Here is a 20,555-nt window from a genome sequence, read left to right on the forward strand (position 1 = left end):
TGGTCCGGAATCTGGTCGGTCCAGTTGTTCAGGAACCCATGGAGCAGTCTAAAGCCTCCTGTGACACGTTTGCAAAACACTTTGCCGATAAAATCGAGCGCCTGAAAAGCTTGATTCCGTACGCCGTGGATACAGGAAGTGAGCCAGAGCCGGCCAGTTGCATTCCGGTCCGGTGGGATCGGTTTGAGCCTCTTCCCTCTGAGGAAGTGGACAAGGTGCTCTCTACGGTGAAGCCAACCACCTGTCTACTGGATCCTTGCCCCTCGTGGCTCATTATGAGCTGCAAAGAGAGACTGGGTGAAGGGATCAAGGCTATAGTAAATGCATCCTTGGAAGAGGGTGCACTACCATTAGCCCTCAAGGAGGCAGTTATAAAGCCCATATTAAAAAAGTCCTCCTTGGATTCCCAAGAGTTAAATAACTTCCGCCCAGTCTCTAATTTACCATTTCTGGGCAAGGTGATTGAGCGAGTGGTGGCCAAACAGTTACAGACACTCTTGGAGGAAACAGATTATCTGGATCCATTCCAATCGGGCTTCAGGACTGGACATGGAACTGAAACAGCCTTGGTTGCTCTGGTGGATGATATGAGGAGGGCGTTGGATAGGGGAGAATTCACCTTCCTCGTCCTCCTGGATCTCTCAGCAGCTTTTGATACCGTTGACCACGGTATCCTTTTAGAACGCCTGGGGGGATTAGGAATAGGGGGCACTGTTTTACGGTGGCTCCGTTCCTATCTCTCAGACAGGCATCAAAGGGTGGCATTGGGGGAGGAGGTTTCAGACCCTTGGCCTCTCAATTGTGGAGTGCCACAGGGTTCTTTCTATCTTCTCCCCCATGTTATTCAACATCTATGTAAAGCCGCTGGGGGCCATCATCAGGAGATTTGGGCTGCGGTGCCACCAATATGTGGATGACACCCAGCTCTATCTCTCGTTTAAGTCCTCACCAGAGTTGGCTGTGGATACCATCTCCAAGTGCCTGGAATCCGTAAGTGGATGGATGGGAAGGAATAGGCTGAAACTAAATCCCGACAAGACTGAGGTGTTGCTTGTGGGAGACAGGGGCAGGCTGGGCGATATAGACCTGGTGTTCAATGGGGTAAGATTGCCCCTAAAAGACCAGGTCTGCAGCCTCGGGGTCATTCTTGACTCCCAGCTGTCCATGGAGGCTCAGATCTCGGCAGTGAGCCAGGCAGCTTGGTATCAATTACATCTGATTAGGAGGTTGCCTACCTGCCTGCCCATCTGCTCCCAGGGGTAATACAGGCCCTGGTCTTCTCTCGCCTAGACTACTGTAATGTGCTCTATGTGGGGTTACCCTTGAAAATGGTCTGGAAATTGCAACTGATACAGAATGCGGCGGCACGTTTGATTAAGAACAGCCGCCGCCGTGATCATATCACTCCGGTGTTGTTAGATCTACACTGGCTACCAGTTGTTTACCGGGCCCAGTTCAAGGTGTTGGTATTGACCTTTAAAGCCCTATACGGTTTCGGCCCAGTTTATCTGAAGGAGTGCCTTCAGCATCACCAATTATGCCGCCTGACGAGATCAGCCGCGCAAGACCTTCTCTCGGTCCCACTAGTTAGGACAGCTAGGCTGGTGCGGTCCAGAGAGAGGGCATTTTCGACTGTGGCCCCTACCCTCTGGAATTCCCTTCCTTTCGATCTTCGCCATGCCCCTTCCCTGATAGGTTTCTGCCAGGCCTTGAAAACCTGGCTGTTCAGGCAGGCCTACGGGACCTCTGGGGTGGGTTAGTTTTAATACTGATATTATTAATTATTATTATGATTTTTGTGGTTTTATTGTATTTATTGATGAAATTGTACGTCTCCTAGAGTGGCCGTTGATTCGGCCAGATAGGCGACTCAGAAATAAAATTTATTATTATTATTATTATTACTCCCACACTCTGCAGTGCCTCTTACACTGCCTACATGTAGGCCTGTGATCCGATATTGGGTGGTGGATGGGATGACAGGGAAAACAGGTATTCTTGGGTTTCCCAGGAATTAACTGAAGTTAGCATAGTAACAAATTTTGATAATGATAGCCCCCATATCCACACTCAAAAAGGATCTGTGTGTGTGTGTGTGTGTGCGCACACACACACACACACACACAATTAATTTTGATCAGCTGACAATCATAGAATAGAACAGATACTAAATTCATAAATAAATGTCATACATAATCCTTGGAATATCAGTGACATGATGTTCGAGAAAAATTTACTTTCTGCATTTACTTGTACAAGGTGGTCCTTCTGTTAGTTAAATGGGAGCTTTGCTAAATGAAAGCGATAAGTATATATTTTACATTTTTGTTTCATTGGAGACAACTGGCTTGTGGGTTTAATGCAACATTCTTTAGTGTATGTAGAGTTCTTATGTATGAAATCATGTCTATGATAGCATCTCTAGCACCATTAGTAGTTTTTTATGATAGCGCCAGAATGGTTTTTCTTTTTGGTAGCTATAAAACAGAGCCTGGAAAAGTTACTTTTTTGAACTACATCTCCCATCAGCCCAACCCAGTGGCCATGCTGGCTGGGGCTGATGGGAGTTGTAGTTTTAAAAAAGTAACTTTTCCAAGCTCTGCTATAAAATTTAGAAAGGGTGACATATAAACAGATGAGGATACTATGGGAATACTTTGGCTAAGACTGCAATCCAATGCAAACTTTCCTTGGGAGAAATACTTATAATTTAACATAATGGGATTTCGTTCTGATTAAAGTGCATGTGAGTGTGATGTAAGGTATCTTAAGGAAAGGAAAGTGTAATTCATTTAATATGAAGAAATACTTAGCTGTCCTCAATATCCTCCTCTGTGCCACAAATTTACCAAACTAACAGAGCGATCCTACCTCAGTTTGGATCAGTAGGGTGGAGCAGTGAATCAACTGTCATATCCTAAGCAGTAGTAACTTGTGCCATCCAGGGTGGAATCCTTTAATTTTTTGCTGTGCCTGGTCTAAGCTGTTGCAACTGAGGGGCCCAAATCTGCCCCATTTTAGGGGAATGGACCAGCATAGGATCCAATGGATTCATGCCTGGCTTTACTTTGCTGCCATCCCATAGTGCCCTTTTTGGGCTTCTGTCTTGGCTACTGTTAGTGGCAATGCCAGCATTGATAGTGTCCAATCTGCCGTGCTTTCAGCAGCCAAAGCAGGAGGCTTCTGTGGCAGCAGCACACATTTCCTCGGGAGAGGCCATTATCTCCTAACTCTCTCTAGCAGCAAAGATAAATAGGTTAATATTGCACTCTTAATTCTTTATTCTGTTAATCATTTACATTATTCATTTTTAAGAATTAAAATACACTAAATATGGTTCTCATGTATAAATATTTCTAACCTTTTCCCCATTTTTCTCAGACGCACAATATTGATTTATCAATTCTGCCATATTGGTTTTTCCTTGCCTTTTTTGTGTTGTCAGTCATTCATTTATGCCAATGCAGAGAAGTTGCAGTATATTACCCAAACAAGAATAATTACATTTTATGGTCATTTGTGGGGACAAAGGACAACACATTTCATAGTGCAGTAGTCCTCAATATGCATACAATTGTATTATGCTCTCTCGGTATCAATAAAAATAATGTTTCATTCCAGATGTTATAAAAAGGGGCTTTTATATAATTTGGTTATAATTTCAAAATTAAGTCCTCTACTGAAAAGCTTCCACGGACAAATTAAAGAGAAGATTTAACCTTAAATAGCCAGGTGCATAAATCTCTTTGCAAAAGAGTGGGGTAGTGTATCATTTGTTTCAATAGTGGCAAAATGTTAGCTCTAATAAATAGCTCAATACATTTTTATCTATTTACTGTGCAGCAATGAAGGTGTGAATGAGCACATGTATCTGCTGGGGCTTGTTTGTATTGTCCCTACAATAATATCAGCTACATCTTTAACTTGTTTTTTAGGCTCCCAGATGGTTTCACACAGCTTTTAAACTTGACCCAGCTCTACCTAAATGATGCCTTTCTGGAATTTCTTCCAGCTAATTTTGGAAGGTAAGCATAAATTGTGTCAGTTCCCAGTTAGTCAAAAGTGTGTGGATTTTAATTACAGAAGACAGTTTATAAATCTTAACACATTTATTTTTTAGTTTTCACTTTCGGGTAGCTGTGGTTCTTCTCTTTCTCTTTCTTTCTGAATTAGAAGTGGGGTTTACGGTACAATCATATGCATATCTACTCAGAAGCAAGTCCCAATATATACTGTGAATTTGCCCTCTTAATTGATGTTTCTTTGGAACAGCTGCCTTGCAGGCTTGGAGAGAAACATCCTGCACAGTATGTGACAATGCTACTAATGAAAAAGGAAATTGATTATTTTCTTTATTTATTTGTTAAATTTATATCCTGCCCTTCCTCCAGAAGGAGCCCAGGGCAGCAAATTGATAGAGATGAAAGAGGAATAATTCTGAGCTGGATGGCAGCAGAGCCTAATCCCTCACATCAACAGGCTATGTAATAGATGCTGACGCCCAGCCTTTAAACAACAGTATTAGGAATAGCTGGTGGGGCAGCACTGCCCCTTACCAGGACAGTGTGGGGGCACAGCAAGAGTGGCGCAGGCATGCCAGTGGAGTCAATCAGGTGCTCCCACCAATGTGCCCACACTACCCTGAGTTCACCACCACCCCTCCATATCAGTAAGCAGCAGCAACACCACTATTGGGAGGCCACTATCACAGCACTACCCTGGGTGCTTCTGAACAATATAGTTAAGGTAAATGTGGACTAAAATATGTCAGTAAATGTATTTGAATGTGCTTTTGGACAATGAAACATGTGAATTGTGATGGGCCATTTTTTTCTGGTTGTGAGAAGAAACAGTATTTTTTGCAAAATATAGTTGAGAACAAATAGGCAACTCGCTGATTGTCTATTTTTACAACTATTAAAATGAGCAATTATTACTACTGCTTTTGCTATCTTTAACTGATTTTTTATGATATATGAAACAAAACAGGTATTGGGGTAAGAGAGGTAGGAATGCTGATAACCATGTAAATTATTATTTATTATTTATTTATTTATTAATTGATTTATATCCTGCCCTTCCTCCCAGCAGGAGCCCAGAGCGGCAAACAGAAACGCTTAAAACACTTTAAAACATCATAAAAAGACCTTAAAATACATTAAAACAAAACAACGTTAAAAACATTTTTTAAAAAAGCTTTAAAAACATCTTTTTTAAAAAAGGTTAAAAACATGTTATTAAAGAAAACATATTAAAAGCAATTCTAACACAGACGCAGACTGTGTTATTACAAAGAGACTGTAAATACAACCGTTATAAACATTGGGAGATTTGCATGTAACAGCATACTGTGGCTTGGCATAATGGGAACAACTCCTGTGCTTGCACAATGTACAGTCCCTCTTTCTCTTGCACACCCTACTTAATGAGTTATCTTCTGGTTTGTGGCAAACCTTAGCCTGCCATTGCATTCAAACTAGCAAGCTATGATTTGCATTTATCCTGCGAAACAGGATAATATAATAATAATAAAATTTTATTTGTTAGTCGCTTATCTGTCCGACTTAACGGACACTCTAGGCGACTTACAGCAATACGTTAAAATACACTGTACCATCAAACACAAAATCATCAGTTATTCTAAAACATAAAATTATATATCATAAAACTAATCCCTCCCAAGAATCCCATAGGCCTGCCTGAATAGCCAGGTCTTTAAGGCTCGGTGAAAACCGGTCAGGGAGGAGGCATGATCAAAAGGGAGAGAATTCCAGAGGGTGGGGGCCACAACTGAGAATGCCCTCTCTCTGGTCCACACCAACCTAGCTGTTTTGGCTGGTGGGACCGAGAGGAGGTCCTGTGTGGCTGATCTTGATCACACCCTAGTTTTCAATCCTAGGTTGCAAGACAAGCACAAACCAAAGTTTGTGTCAAACAGTGATTTGCTGCATACCTGGAAAGGGAGAGAGCATGTGAGCCTGAGGCTCAGTTATATAATACCAAAACATGGTTTGGTATTGCATATAAACCAAGAGAGCCCCCAAATCCACCCTTTATGTATAAAAAGCCATATACTGAAGGACAGGCAAGACTCCTAAAACTGAATATACAAAAAAAAAAAAGGAACATTAAGTCACAGGTCTCTGCTTTGGATGCTTTGGATGCATCGGCTAACTGCTTTAATTAAAGTAGTTAGCATGTAAGAGCCAAGAAAGGGAGGAGACAAGAGGATGGGTAAGGAGGGATAGACAGTCCCTTCACTAGTTGCTAAGTACTAAACTATGGTTAATTCAACTTGGTTGAAGAAGCTGTCAGTGAAGAATCTTGGGTTTTCCTTCTTGTCATAGACCTTTCTGTTTTAATGGTAATGCTGTGTTTGTCTGTGCTGCACCATCAGGGGGAGGCGAATTAATATCATTGAGATAACTCTGAGAATGGATCCTGGTGAATACCTGACAGAGAAGCAGAAAAAGCAAGCAGAAACATAAATGAATAGTGATTTTTATTTCCCTGATTCCACTGTAATGTGCAAAGTAGAGATTGGCACTTTTCACTTGTGGTACAATTTATGAACTCCAGATTTCCCTCTTTAACTCATTCCAGGTGAGATGCTCAAGTTCCACTTTGCATGTTACAGCAAAAGTAATAAAAGTAAATTTGCAATTTGTTCATACTTCTATTTTGCTTGAATGTATGGATCAGCTCTGACTCATGATGTATGTTGAAATGGTGTGACTAAACAGAAGCTTCTTATAGATCTTGCAGATAATAATGTGTTACATGATTGGAATAGCTTTCCACACCTCCTTTGAACAGGTTGGTTAATTTGACTTTATACAGTATATAGGACTGGGACTGTCCTTAGTCAACCACTCATGAGAAAGTTTGAAGGTAGGCAAAGCTATCTCATTGCTGGGGAGCTGGCGAAGGAGGAGCCAGCGGAAAGCTCCACAGGATCGTCTATCCGCTTGGGAGCTGCCGCACTGGCTGAATGCAGGCTCTGTCGGAAGCTGCGCACATGAGCCAGCCACAAAGTGCGGCCTCTGCAAACAGGCCTTCCAGGGAGTAAGCGCTCCCCATAAGCCTAAATGGATTTTTAAAAAAACATTAGTCAGGCCGGCAGAGTTTGCAGAGGGATTGGGACCCATGGGAGGGGTCTGAATGTGAGAAGGATCTTGCGTAATTTCCCCCCCCCACAGCTTGTCCCCTGCCACACCTCTGGAATGCCCCTTTTTCAGGGCTTCCACCGGCCCTCCATGTGCTGGGCTCACCAGCCCCAGCGAAGTCCTGGCAGTGCCAGTAGGCTACTGGTGGAGCTACATCTCCACTGTGGCGGAGGGCTGCTGCCGGGAGCCTCCTGGCACAACTGGTGCTCCGTGGCATCCCACTTACACAAGCCCAGCAGAAAGGTGAGTTGGACTGCGCCCTACCTGTGTGCCATTCACACATGAAGCATAAATATGTTACATATGAAATGTCATGGTTTGTGCTCTAGAAGCACTTTGAATGAGAAGTATATTAGCCTTGTCCAAAATCATCAACATCATAGGAACAATTTCTGTTGAGATCCTTGAGAAAGCATTTGGAATAGCTTCTCTTTCTATTTCTTGACTCACAATTTTCTCTTTTGCAGATTGTATTATTTTATCTGACAGAACATTTATTTAAAACATATATATACTGCTTAATTATTCACATTTCTAAGTGGTGTAAGCTTGTTTAAAAACAAAATATAATTAATTGATTAATTTTCTATAGCACACTAAAAGATATTGCAAGATAAGCTGAAATAAGTCATAGCAAATATATACATGCTGAATCATGTGTATAGTGTTTTTTTATTCTATTTGCTATGAAATGGATAAACCTTATAAACTAACATTTATGATAAAATGCTTTATTTCAGCGTTCTCTATTTTCCCCTATTAATTCCTGTTATGTGACTCATGAGGATCTTCCAGAAGAACTCAGTTAGCAATCACAGCTGATGTATGCTGTCTTGAAGTTAGTTAAAATTCTACAGTGGCAAATGTTTGCTCACTGTTAAGATTCAGCATATTTGTCTTAATGAAATAATCAGCAAAATTAATTTAAAGCTGTTATTTTTCAGCTGTAGAAATATGGTTATGGTTCTCATTAGAGGTTGGCCAGGTGCATGGAAATAATTCCATGCAAATATATGGCTAGCATCATTTATGCTAAAACAAAGAGCTTCTTAGTTATTCTTGTATATGTTTAATGAATTTCTAATTTGAATTTATACTCTTTTAAATATTTAACACTTCTAGACTTGTTAAATTACGAATATTGGAATTACGAGAGAATCACTTGAAAACTCTACCAAAGTAAGTGCTTATATGTTTTAGTTACCTCTGATGTTAAAAGACTGCAGTTTTTTATTTCCATTAAAAATTGTGTTTTGTCGAGTGATTCCCACTATTTCTCCTTTATAATTTTTGGAACATTGTACAATGGGGGGAATATATTTTACGCCAACCATATTAATAAATATAAACTGTAAGCAAACACTGAGGAAAATATAGATAAACATTAAACAACACACACATTCTGATAATCCTTTAATCAAAACTAGATAAAAGAATTGTGTATAAGGGCCCAGCCACTGGAAAACACATACATAACACAAATATGTTTTCCTAGTATTCCATGTAATAGGTTTTTTTAGTATGTAACTAGCTACCCTCAATTGCCTGATAAAATGCAATCTTTCTTCACAATCTTGATGTTTTGCCAATATATCTAGAATGCATTTGCACAGGCAGGATCATGGTTAAACTAATCAGCAGTACTGTTCATTGGGGTGGTTAAGGTGGCGGCGCTGCGTACCTGGCTTCCAGATACTGAGGGGAGGAGGAAGGTGCAGTGCAGAGCATTGGATTGGCTCCATTACCATGGCTGCACCATACCTCACTTCCCACCCCTCAGTAAGCAGTAGCAACCCTTGGCATCCAGAAGCCATGCTGCCCCACCTTCACTGCCCCACTGATTGTTAATGCATAACCAGGTTCTTTTTTGAGTGTTTGCAAACCAACTTCAAATTCTTGTTTCCAAATCTACTTAAGATGAAAAACCTATTAATCATCCTTTTCTGCATCCATTACAAAGATTCAGTTTGTATATAAGACTTTTGTAGCTCTGCTAATATTTCCATAAAATGGAGTCCAGGATATGTGAGCCTGAGAGCAAACAATATATATTAAATTTGTGTTGAACATCAACTTTAAAAAAATAAAATCAGGTCATTCAGGTTAACAAATAGAGAACACTTGTGAGAGGTAACACTAAGAGAGTTTTAATATGTGAATAATAGAAAGTAATGGGGGTTTTAATCTCTCTGGCAGTACTGAGCTCAAATAAGGCTGGTTCAGGCATAGCATTTTGTGCATAAACTAAGAAAACTAAGCTGAAACACACAAGCCCTGCCTCCACTGTCCCCATCCTTGCCAATTGCAGCCTCAGGCCTTTCTGCTTTGGACATTGGAATCTTTTGCACAGTCAACTAAATATCCTTCAAACATTCTGGCGTTAGGGAACCCTGATTATTCAGTGCTCCTGACTGTGTGGTCAGCTGAATATGCTTCGAATCCCCCTTCAGACCTTCCTGCTCAATGCAAGAACATTGGTGGTGGAGCTGATGGGGTCATGCATGGGGATGTTGGTTGGTAATATGCACAGCCCTGCAATCCCTACCCAATTAAATCCCCTCATTCTTTGAATACTTGAAGGAGGGCTACTGTGGATCCTCCATGAATCTATAGACGGGTCAGTTAAAAGCTCTCACTGATATGGGTTTCTCGCTTATCAGACAAATGAACAAATGAAGCTGTCCTAAAATGGCAATGTTCACACATCACAGCAAACCATAGTTAATAGTTTACTGTGAACATTCAGAAGATTCCCATTTCACTCCTCCCCTAGTGTGAGCAGGAGCAATAAACCACAATCTCTGGCTTAGCAATTAATCCAAATTGGGGCTTGTGGTTTCTTACACTCCAAACAAGCTATGATGTGAAGCCAAGGTTTGTCCTTGGCTTACCAATTGTGGCTTGTATGAGTGGAGCAAACCATGACCCCCAGCTTGGATGTAACACTAACCAAGGAACATGGTTTATTGCTCACACTAGCAGTGGTGTGAAAAACAGGAGAAATAGATACATTCACAGTAAATGATTTACCATGACATGTGAACTGAGCATTGATCAGTATTGTCTACTCTGACAAGTGGCAGTTCTCAGGGTCCCAGATAGGATCCTTCCCAGACTTCTTATCTGAGATTTTTTACTGGACACAACAGGAAGTGAACCTGGGACCTGTTGCATGTAAAACATACGTTCCGCCACTGAGTTGTGACCTCTGCCCTGTTGGACAGTCAGATCAATAAGCTGACATTTGATAGCAACTACAGTAGTTCATCTGTACTGTACATCAGTTCTAAATCCATCAATGACACCTGAACCAACTCTGAATTATTTGCGTCCCCAAATAGCAAAGCTGTTTGACTTTGCACATCTTTCTCACCCTAGACACATTCTGCCATTAATCACATATATCTATGTTTAGCCATACCATATAAGAACCAGCATATATTTATGCAAACTATCTTCTGTTCCAGCAGTAGATATGCAGTGGCTATATTTTCAAAAAACAAACATTAATATTAAGATAGTGAAGCTCTTCCTTGAGGTTTATAGCTTTGATAACACCCTTCAGCATGTCTATCAATTTGTTTGTATCTATTTCCTTCATAAATAAAAAATTACATGGCATAGTATAACCATGAAAACATTACCTTTGTATTCTGTTAGAACAGGGGGCTTTGATATACAATGTTATAAATAGAAACTGAAATGTTATTTGATTTTGGATGTAAATATGCCTGAGATGAAATAAAGTCATTTGTGTTGTACGCATGTTGCCCTTTGAAATTGTCTATGTAGAAAAACAGGTTTAGTCACTGATGTTGGTGTGTCATAGATCTCGTCTCTCAGGCCTATTAGAGATTTATTAAACCTGCCCATTTTTTCAATGAGTATCAAAAGATTGAAAAAGGTATGTCATTAATATACATACTAATGATATTCAGCTCCCCAATACATGCTGTGCAGATGTAGTATTTGATCTTTTGCCAATGTCCTATGAATATGGTTAGGGAATCCATTTAAATACAGAGCTTGTTTTTAAAAACTGATTTTGAATATAAGTTCTAAAAACCAAGCACTTTAAAAAATAACCAACAATAATGTGTGCATGCATGTATGTGTTTATTTTTTTTAAAAAAAAATACTGTGTATGAAGAGCCATGTAATATGTACCTGAAGAAAACTGTCTGGAGCATGTGGTAATTAAAGGCTGAATAATTGCTCCACATGTTTGAAAGAAGTGGCATTTAAATTTGAGCAGTCCTCAGTCACCTATTCTGGGGTAAGACCACTTGGGAGTAATTCCAGGCATCTCTTCCCAAGAGATTGGCACTGTGGCAGTATTACATATCTTCAACTGGGTATTTTGACTGGGAGTACACCAGGGTCTAACAGATACTTGTCTCATTTATTGGGAGAAAGAGCACTGCAGTGTAGTCCAGGTGATCTCTTCTTACCTGAAATATCAGTGCTGCGATAGCAGTGATCTTACATTTGTATTACAGTACTGACCATCTGCTATGCAGGTTGGAAAGCTTCTTGCCCTTTCCCACACTGTCTGACAGATAATGGGATCATCTGTTGGGCAGGAAACAAGGGCTAGGGCACAATCTAGATGCTCAACAGTGCAGTCATATCTTTTGTAATCATTCGGAGGAAAGATTCACTAGAATTTTGCCACAACAGAACTTTTTTCCAAATGCCTATTTGGAGGAAGAAGTTGAATAGATTGCCTACAAAGTTCTTCAACATTAATAAGATTGTGCTTAAAGTGACTTGCTCTCCTGAATAAACTTCTGAGAGCAGCAATGACCGTGCCATTTGCAGAGGGAAGAGGAGGGGGAAGTGCAGCAGTTGTGAAAGTGGGGTAGCATAGTGGGTACAGATGCGAGGATCTGTTTGTGAGTGGTGGGTTTATCTGCTACTACAACTGTCACCATTATTCCCCTGGATGCTATGCTTTGCAAAACAAATTTGCATCCATACAGAAGATATCCCCAGATAATAGTACTTAAAGGGGGTTGGACTTGATGGCCTTATAGGCCCCTTCCAATTCTACTATTCTATGATTCTAAAGGTCAATAGGATATAGAAAACATTGCTCTCTATGAATTGAGACATTTTTATTACCATCTTCGGCATCCACATTCATTGCCTACAATGGCAGGTTTCTGTTTGTCCTTACAATATTTATATTTAATTTGTACCATTTATAGAGAGGCAAGTAGCTAAAAATAAAAACCACTGTTACATTTGGGGGATGGGGGAAAGGCATTTGTCTTCACCACGATCAGGGGCAATGTTGGCTAAAAGGACATTACTAATTCATTGAAAATGTGATTTCCAAATTATTATGTTGAGGACATGCCTCTGAGGACTGCATTGCTCGGGTGTAGCTCAGTATGGATTGAGAACAATGGAATCAATGTCTTTGAATCAATGATTAGAAGTTCATAGATTGTCATGGTATCTTATGGCATGTACTGGCATGTAAAAATGTTTTGCTGAAAAGGTGACAGTTAAAAACATTGTCATAGGGATTTCAGATTAGGATATGCAGAACTTAAACGGACCATAGGAATTCTTGAGGTGCAGGCTCTTACACTGTGAAATTTTTCAGTTCATTAGATGGGAACTTGCTGAAGCAGAAGATATACAGTCACTCCTGTAAAACTCTTACTATTTTTTGCTGTCTTTTCACTTAAGTATTTAAATTTCAAACTAAAATTGAAAGTTGAGCTTGCTGTAGTATTCATTTAGGGTACATCATAGAAGGTGTGTGTCTGTGTCTGTTTATGTCCCATGTCTCCTGATAACGTTGGAAAAGAAACACATAAAGCTGTTCAGTGTTGCCTGCCAGATACAAGCAGCAACTAATGAACTATTATTATTAATTTGATTTATTACCTAGGAGTGAGGCAGCAAAAAACTGTATGCAATTTTGGGATGTCTTGTTTCTTTCACAGGGTATATGTGTGAGCTGCTTGGTGGTAATCTCATACTTCCTGTAATGCTTGGTTAGGTCAGCTTTTTATCTGATCTCTTCTTATGTTCTTATGTGTTTTAACCTACAAAGTTGAGTCTGCATTTCATGTGTCCTTGGAACAATGTCCTGTGAAATGACCCACTGTTCTGATAATGAGAATAACACTTTGTAAAAGAATAAAACTACATTATGGGAGAAGGAAAGAGGTTTATTTTTGGATATCTGCCTTCAAAATTATTTTAATGACATTCTGGGAAGACAATCTTCTTTTTAACATCAGAATTCAGTAGCAATGAGATGGAACAGTGTATGAATTGTTTTCTTTTCTTTTCAATTCATATAAAGATAATTAGACAATTTGCAAAACATGACTCTGTACCCTTGTGTGTTGGCAACCATCATTCTTGATACTTTTAAGCAAGCATTTTCCTTCTTTTTATAAATAATTATTGAACACAAACATTTTCGTCCATCTGGTAAACAGCATATAAGTTCCAGGTTTTACAGTTTGTACTGAGCAGTGTGTATCCATGGTAACTTCCTATGAGAAGATGGAATTACTTGCAGTATATATAGTTTAAACAAATACTAACAACAAAATTGGTTTTTATGCAAGAAATATATTTCTATGTTCATTGTTCCAAATACATTTTAGTAGGTCTGAGCATTAGTTGCAGATTTAACATGAATTCTTAATAGTATTTTAAGCGGAACTACTCTTTGTGAGTGCATATTCAGTGCTGCTACACAGACAGTTCTTACTTCAAAAAAAGGCATTCCAATTATTTCAGGAAAGGGTTGCGACTAGGGATGTGCAAGAATTCCATCCATTTCAGATTTGGTACCAAATTTTCAATTAATTAGTTTATTCACTATTGTTGTGGATCAGATTTTTATGCAGTGATTTTCCATGGCTATTTTTGAAAAATGATTTTTTTTCAAAAAACCTTCTAAAATATTGATATTAAGAATAACAATTGTATCAAAATTTCCTTTGATTTATCAATATTTCCTTTCATTGTTTGGTATTTCCATTTTGCAAGGGGGGAAAATGGATCAGTAAAAGCAACGGCTAGTGGACAAAGAACAAGCCTGTTAGATTAACAGAATGCTTTTGAACTGGCCAATGGATCCCATTCGTAGTGGGGAAACTGCAAAGTGAAACACTGGCCCAGGATGAAGCTGTCCATTATCTTCTTTTCCTCAGAATGCCTATGGACCTTGATGTAAAGGGGCCCAGAGGTATTCGGGAGAAACTAAGATGGAGGATGACTGCAGTTTCAGCTGGCACTTCATTTTCTTATTCTAGTAAAAAAAGAGTTTTGAAAGAAAGTAAAGGAACCACTGCCCATTGCCACTTGGTGCAGGAGTCCATGGCAGTGGAGGGGAAGGGCACTTTGCCCAGTGCCCCCTAAGATCTGACACCAGCCTTGACATAGAGACTTTTATTAAAGTTCCTCAGAATATAATCTGTTCACTGTTCTTTTGTCCATGTATGTTAGAAATTTGGATATGCACACTTTCCATTTTTATATAGTTGTTTTAAATTTTGCAAACTCTTCAAATTATAATATCCAGTAACAATCTGATTCCCATTTACTATAATTTCTGGGATTGGCTAAGCATAATGATTGTTCTGCTTACATTCTACCCTTTCCCCACCACCACTTGTCTCTCGTACCTCCCCGAGGCTGAGTTCAATGCTCAGTTCACTTGAATAATCACTCAAAGTAGCCCTTCTCCACCTGCCTGATTTCTATTCCTTACACTTGCACATTCCTCATCCTAATGACTGTAGCTCATCTTCAGAATTCTGCACATGCAGGGAAGGTTGTGCATGCACAGCCTTTTGATTTTCTCTGTTTATAGCTTTTTTTTTTTAACGTGGAACTTTCCACCTGAAATTCATGATTTTTTGCATACCTTCAGTCACTTCACCAAGCCTCCACCCAGTCATCAGTGATCTACTCATGACCTAAGCCCATTTTGATGCCAAGCACGGCTGCCCATTGAGGGGAGTGATTATATACCTGTGTTCTTTAGCTTTTCTGAAGGAAAATTATACTGTGTTCTTTCTGCTTTTCAGATATAACAATTTATTACCAGAAAATAATAGCATGAAATATATATTTGTCAGCTGGAGCCTTTGTTTTGCATTTATAATTTAAGTCATAGCTCAGTAATAGAGCATATGCTTTGCGTGCAGAGAATCCCCACCAGTTCCAGTTGAATGACTTTGAGTCTTAGAGCTAAAGAAAGACTTCTGCCTGAAGCCTTTTGACAGTTACCTTGCTTATTAGTGATGAAGCTGTAAGGCAATATGCATCCTTAATTGGACAGGTGTGAGTGGCTCATTTTCCAGTGTATTTACTGAAGATCAGGCATATCATTACTATAACCTATAGTCTAAGATGTTGTTCACAATTTCATATTACTTCCTATTCTGTGTAAAGACCCATCATGCTACTTATGTACGGAAATAGAAGATGGGGAAAGAGGAGATTTATCTTTGTATGAAGGCTGTACCTGCACATTGAAGGACTGGTCTCTTAATTTTGTATTTAATCCAATGCACCAGTTCATATTTTACTTTAAATATTTATTAATCAAACACATAATAATGACTTTTTCATTGGCACATCACTTCCTTTGAACTTCTGATTAAAGCATCTGGACGTTTATATAACAGTGGTAATTAGAGTACTGGTCATACTAGCAGCCTGTTGAACATTTATTTTACAGTCTTCCAGAATGGACATAAAAGTTAATTAGAGGTCAGCAGCACAGCATCTACTGAAACTGTTAAACTCTGCCTATGGTATAGTTGAAGCTGAATCTTAAATGACACAGGTACAATTAATGCTCCTCCACAGTCTGTTTAACAGGATAGTTACAGAATCATGCTGATTTTTCATTATCTCTGTTCATTAGTTCTTAATTATTTGTATTTGAATTGTTCTCGGTTTGAATTCATCCTACTTGAACATGATTTACCAAAATGGAACTGTTCATATCAAGTCGACTGCTCTCACTGTGAACAAGACATTTGTTTCTCCAATGACTTTGGAGGGTACACTATCTAGATGTAGATATTCCATTGGAATTAACTATCTCCTACTTGTGATGTCAACACCATCCCAGGCACAATGAACCCTAGCACATTTTATTCCATATTAAGGAGTTAGGTGCCCTGGGAAAATGAAATTTCCTAGACTTCTTGTTGCCTGGGCTGCTGCTGTTGCAGGATCTGAGATGCTAGGAAATGAGAAATGGAGGTCCTCCACCAGTGAGAACTCCCTTGCTTAGTTGGCATTTATGCCAGGACAGGTAAGTAGGAAAAGCAGAGAATGGGGAACAGGGCAGAGAAGCTCACAGTGTGTGAATTTGAGGGGAGGCATTTGGATCTCTGTATAACTACACTTTGGTCATCAGAAGTGTGATAATATCTGAATTTCAAAATTAGGTTAGGAAAAAAGAAATCTGTTTTCAGATTTGAAAAAACTAGCTAAGACTGCAATCCAATACATGTCTACTCAGAAGTAAGCACAGTTGGGTTCGATGGAACTTACTCCCAGGAAAGTGTCTATTTGATTGCAGCCTTAGTTTGCTAAGCCCAATTTGAAATGACCTGAGGGATGTTTTCCCATTACTTTCTGTAACCTGTGTTTACCCATATTGCAACATTTTTGCTGATAGTCATCTTTTTCTATTCTTACAACATTTTTATAACACTGTGCCAAATGCTTTACTAGAAGAACATATCTACATATTTACTTGTCTATAAATGTAGATACCTTCTAAAAACAAATAACTTATTTACCTAAACTTACTTCAATACACTTAAAATAAAATTGTATTCACACATATCTGGAACAGTTTTTAAACATAAAACATGTCATTTTTCTGCATTTTTAAAATAGGACTCCATTTAGAGTTTTGCCGGGCTGCTCAGATGCCTGAACAGTGTAAAAATTGTCTAGAAAAATAATAATCCAAAATTCATTGTGCATGTTCTCAATTTCCTTACAATTTCCTACCTGTTGACCTATATTAATTAAATTCCTATGGTATTTTTAATTAAATATAAATTAGATGAGCTAGGGCATTTTTACTATATCATGACACCTCTTAATTGCCAGTGTTATGGTAATACTGCCCAAGGTTTAATTTCCTTTAAAATAAAATACAAGTCTTGATTAACAGTTAAGAATAGAAGGGCTCTGCTAGATCAGGCCTGCTAGATCAGACTAAGATGCATCCAGACTCAGAGGAAGGCAATGGTAAACCACCTCTGAATACCTCTTACCATGAAAACCCTATGAACAGATTATCCAAAATGCAACACGAGATAGTGCTGGAAGATGAGACCCCCAGGTCAGAAGGCACTTACCGAGCTACTGGGGAAGAACAGAGGACAAGTAAGAGTAGTGCTGTGACTAATGACACAGCTGGGTCAAAGCCAAAAGGAAGCCCAGAGGCTGATGCTCACAGAGGCAAAAGGAGAGTCTGGAGTTGTATGATGCACACGATAGGAACATGGAATGTGAGAAGCATGAACCAGGAAAAGTTATAAATTGTTTAATCACATTTGCCATTTTAATGCCCATTCACCCAGTTTGGAGAGATTCTTTTAGAGCTCCTTGAAATCCCTTTTTGTTTTAACTACCCTGAATAAATGTATGTCATCAGCAAACTTGACCACCTCAGTGCTCATCTATAACTCTAGGTCATTTATGAACAAGTAAAAAAGCAGAGGTCCCAATATTGATCCTTGGGGATACCCACTTCTTACAACCCTCCATTATAAGAACTGTCAATTTATTCCTATCTGCTTTAAGCAGTTATTGACCCATTAGAAGGCCTGTCTTTTTATCCCATGACTGTTCAGCTTACTCAGGAGTCCTTGCTGAGATACTTCATTGAAAACTTTTTGAAAGTCTTAAGTATGCAATGTCTGCTAGATCACCCTATTAATATGGTTACTGAAACTCTGAAAGAACTCTAAAAGCTTACATGGACACGACTTACCTGTTGCAGAAGCAGTGCTGGTTCTACTTCAGCAAGACTTGTTCTTCTATATACTTGGCAATATTTAATAATACTTTCCACCAGTTTTCTCAGAACAGACATTAAGCTGACCAGCCTGTAATTTCCCCAATCCCCTTGGATCCCTTTTTAATACTGGTGCCATATTGGCCATTTTGTAGTTGTCAGGTATGGAGACTGATCTTAGGGACAAGTCTCATATTTTTGTTAGAAGATCAGCAATTTTACATTTGAGTTCTTTAACAACTCTTGAGAGGATATCATCTGGATGTGGTGAATTGTTGGTTTTAATTTGGCAGCAAGGACTAGAGCTTTGTCTTTTGTCACCACTGTTTGCCTCAGTTACTCAGACTTGCTCCCTGAGAAAGTTAGTTCAAGCACAGGAATCTGCCGTACATCTTCCTTGGTTAAGAGATACAAAGATTTAATTCAGCTTCTTGGCAATCTACTTTTTCTCTTTTAGTGCACCTGAGCATGCACCCACATTTTCTGTCCAGTGGGTAGTACATTTGACATTTTGTATAATGCAATGAATAGCCCCCAAACCCCTCCTTGCTTTCTCCATGATACCAGTTATTGTTCTTTGTTGAGTTAATTTACTTTGGAGTTTGGTATTTGTTAGGTGAAAAAGAGGGCATAGTCCACCCTAGCCTCACACAGCCGTCTAATTCACTTGTTAGTGTTGATACTTTGTCATTAGGGTAGAGATGTTTTGTCAGGTAGGGTTCCCCTCTTGCTTGTGGAACAGGTTGTGAACAGATGCAGGAATCCACCACATTGAGGGTGAGTGGAAGCATGTTGGCTGGGTCTAATGTAGGGGTGGGTGAGAAATTCCATTCAGTTTGCATTTCAAACTAAATCTATCAGATTTGCACTTTCTGAAACTATATGAGAACCATCCTTCAAAATTCACACTTATTTGAATCTTGTGATGCACTTCACCCACCAAACGATGTTTAGAAAATTGCATACATTATTTATTTATTTAAAAAATTATAAGCCACACTTTTAATCAAAGTATATCAAGGCAACATTACAAAATATAAAAACATGATAAAGTAAAAAAAACCAATAAAAAGATTTATTTATTTATTTATTACATTTATATACCGCTCCATAGCCGAAGCTCTCTGGGTGGTTTACAACAATTAAAAGCATTAAAAACAAAAATATGAAGTTAATGAAAGACAGCAACCACAATATATTAGGGGAAAGGGTGCATTAAAATGAATATATGAGTGAAAGTAACATGCAAAAATGCATTATATGATGAGAAATTGCTTGCAAAAATGTGTACATTACAAAAATGTGTTTTATTAGGAGAAATTTGCACTAAAGTGCTGTAGACTTTTCATGAGGATTTGTTTTTTTTAAAACATCCACAAATTACTGCAGAAATGAGAACTGACTGTAAGACTGGTAAAACTGAAATTGACAGATCTTTCCACCTCTAGTCTGATAGTGTACTTTCCAAAGCAGAACTGTGAGTTCCCATGCTTCACTATTAAAAATTTGCTACTCTCATAGAGACATTCTGAGAGATGTGAGTTATTTTCTGGAGAATTGAGAGCCAGATGAAATATTCCATGGAACTGGGTGAAATGTTCAAGAGAAAGAATAGCCCTGCAATGCTCTGAAACTCTGCAAACGTTGAAAAAAATATGTGTCAGATTTTCTACACTACAGTAGAATTGTAATAAGCAACAGTTTACATTGGAGGTGTTAAAACTAGTAATGTTGCCAGTGATGGGATAGGGATATTTAAGCCCTGAACTGTCCAGAATATTTTATATTCCAGATGCTTACATATTGACCAGATCAAAATAGAATTAAATAAGCTTTACTCAATAATTTAAGCATTCAGAATACAGTGACCAATAGTGTCTGAATTTGTGGTAACAAAACTGTTCATTCTTATAGATCAAATGAATAATCTTGCAAAAACTGCAGTCATTGCCCCAAATAATCCAGTATTCCACACTAGTGGTGAACAAATCTTATTTCCTTAGAAATCTCAAACTCCTGTCCTTTGCTAAGACCATGTATCCTTCATTTGCCACAATCACATTTCTGCATCCCATATACCAAATTGTGCACATCTAGCACATCTATCACATCTACCTGTTAACAAAACATTTTCCTTCTTAGAGATCTTGATATATTAGAATTTTATTTATAAAGGCAACATATCTGGGCAGAGCAGAAAATTTTACTCGTATCCACAGTTTACTGAAACAAAGCAAGAATACAAAGTGTATGGCATCTGTTCCTAAAATGTCTGCTATATCCAACACAAACCATGATGTCAATGACCTCAGAAGAAAGATAAAAAAGCCTGTATCAGTAGCTCGCCCTACATGATC

General features: G+C 38.8%; 1 protein-coding gene across 4 annotated transcripts in view; it reads left to right on the plus strand.

Annotated features, from left to right (window-relative positions):
- LRRC7 (leucine rich repeat containing 7) overlaps window positions 1-20,555 on the plus strand; it is a 436,741-nt gene that overhangs the window by 205,869 nt on the left and 210,317 nt on the right. For all 4 annotated transcript variants that reach the window (XM_061633412.1, XM_061633408.1, XM_061633409.1 and 1 more), the window contains 2 exons: window positions 3,936-4,025; window positions 8,289-8,345. In XM_061633412.1, coding sequence (XP_061489396.1) covers window positions 3,936-4,025; window positions 8,289-8,345 — 147 coding nt within the window. The remainder of the gene's footprint in view (window positions 1-3,935; window positions 4,026-8,288; window positions 8,346-20,555) is intronic.

This window comes from Rhineura floridana, chromosome 6, assembly GCF_030035675.1.
Source record: "Rhineura floridana isolate rRhiFlo1 chromosome 6, rRhiFlo1.hap2, whole genome shotgun sequence".
Taxonomy (NCBI): Eukaryota; Metazoa; Chordata; class Lepidosauria; order Squamata; family Rhineuridae; genus Rhineura; species Rhineura floridana.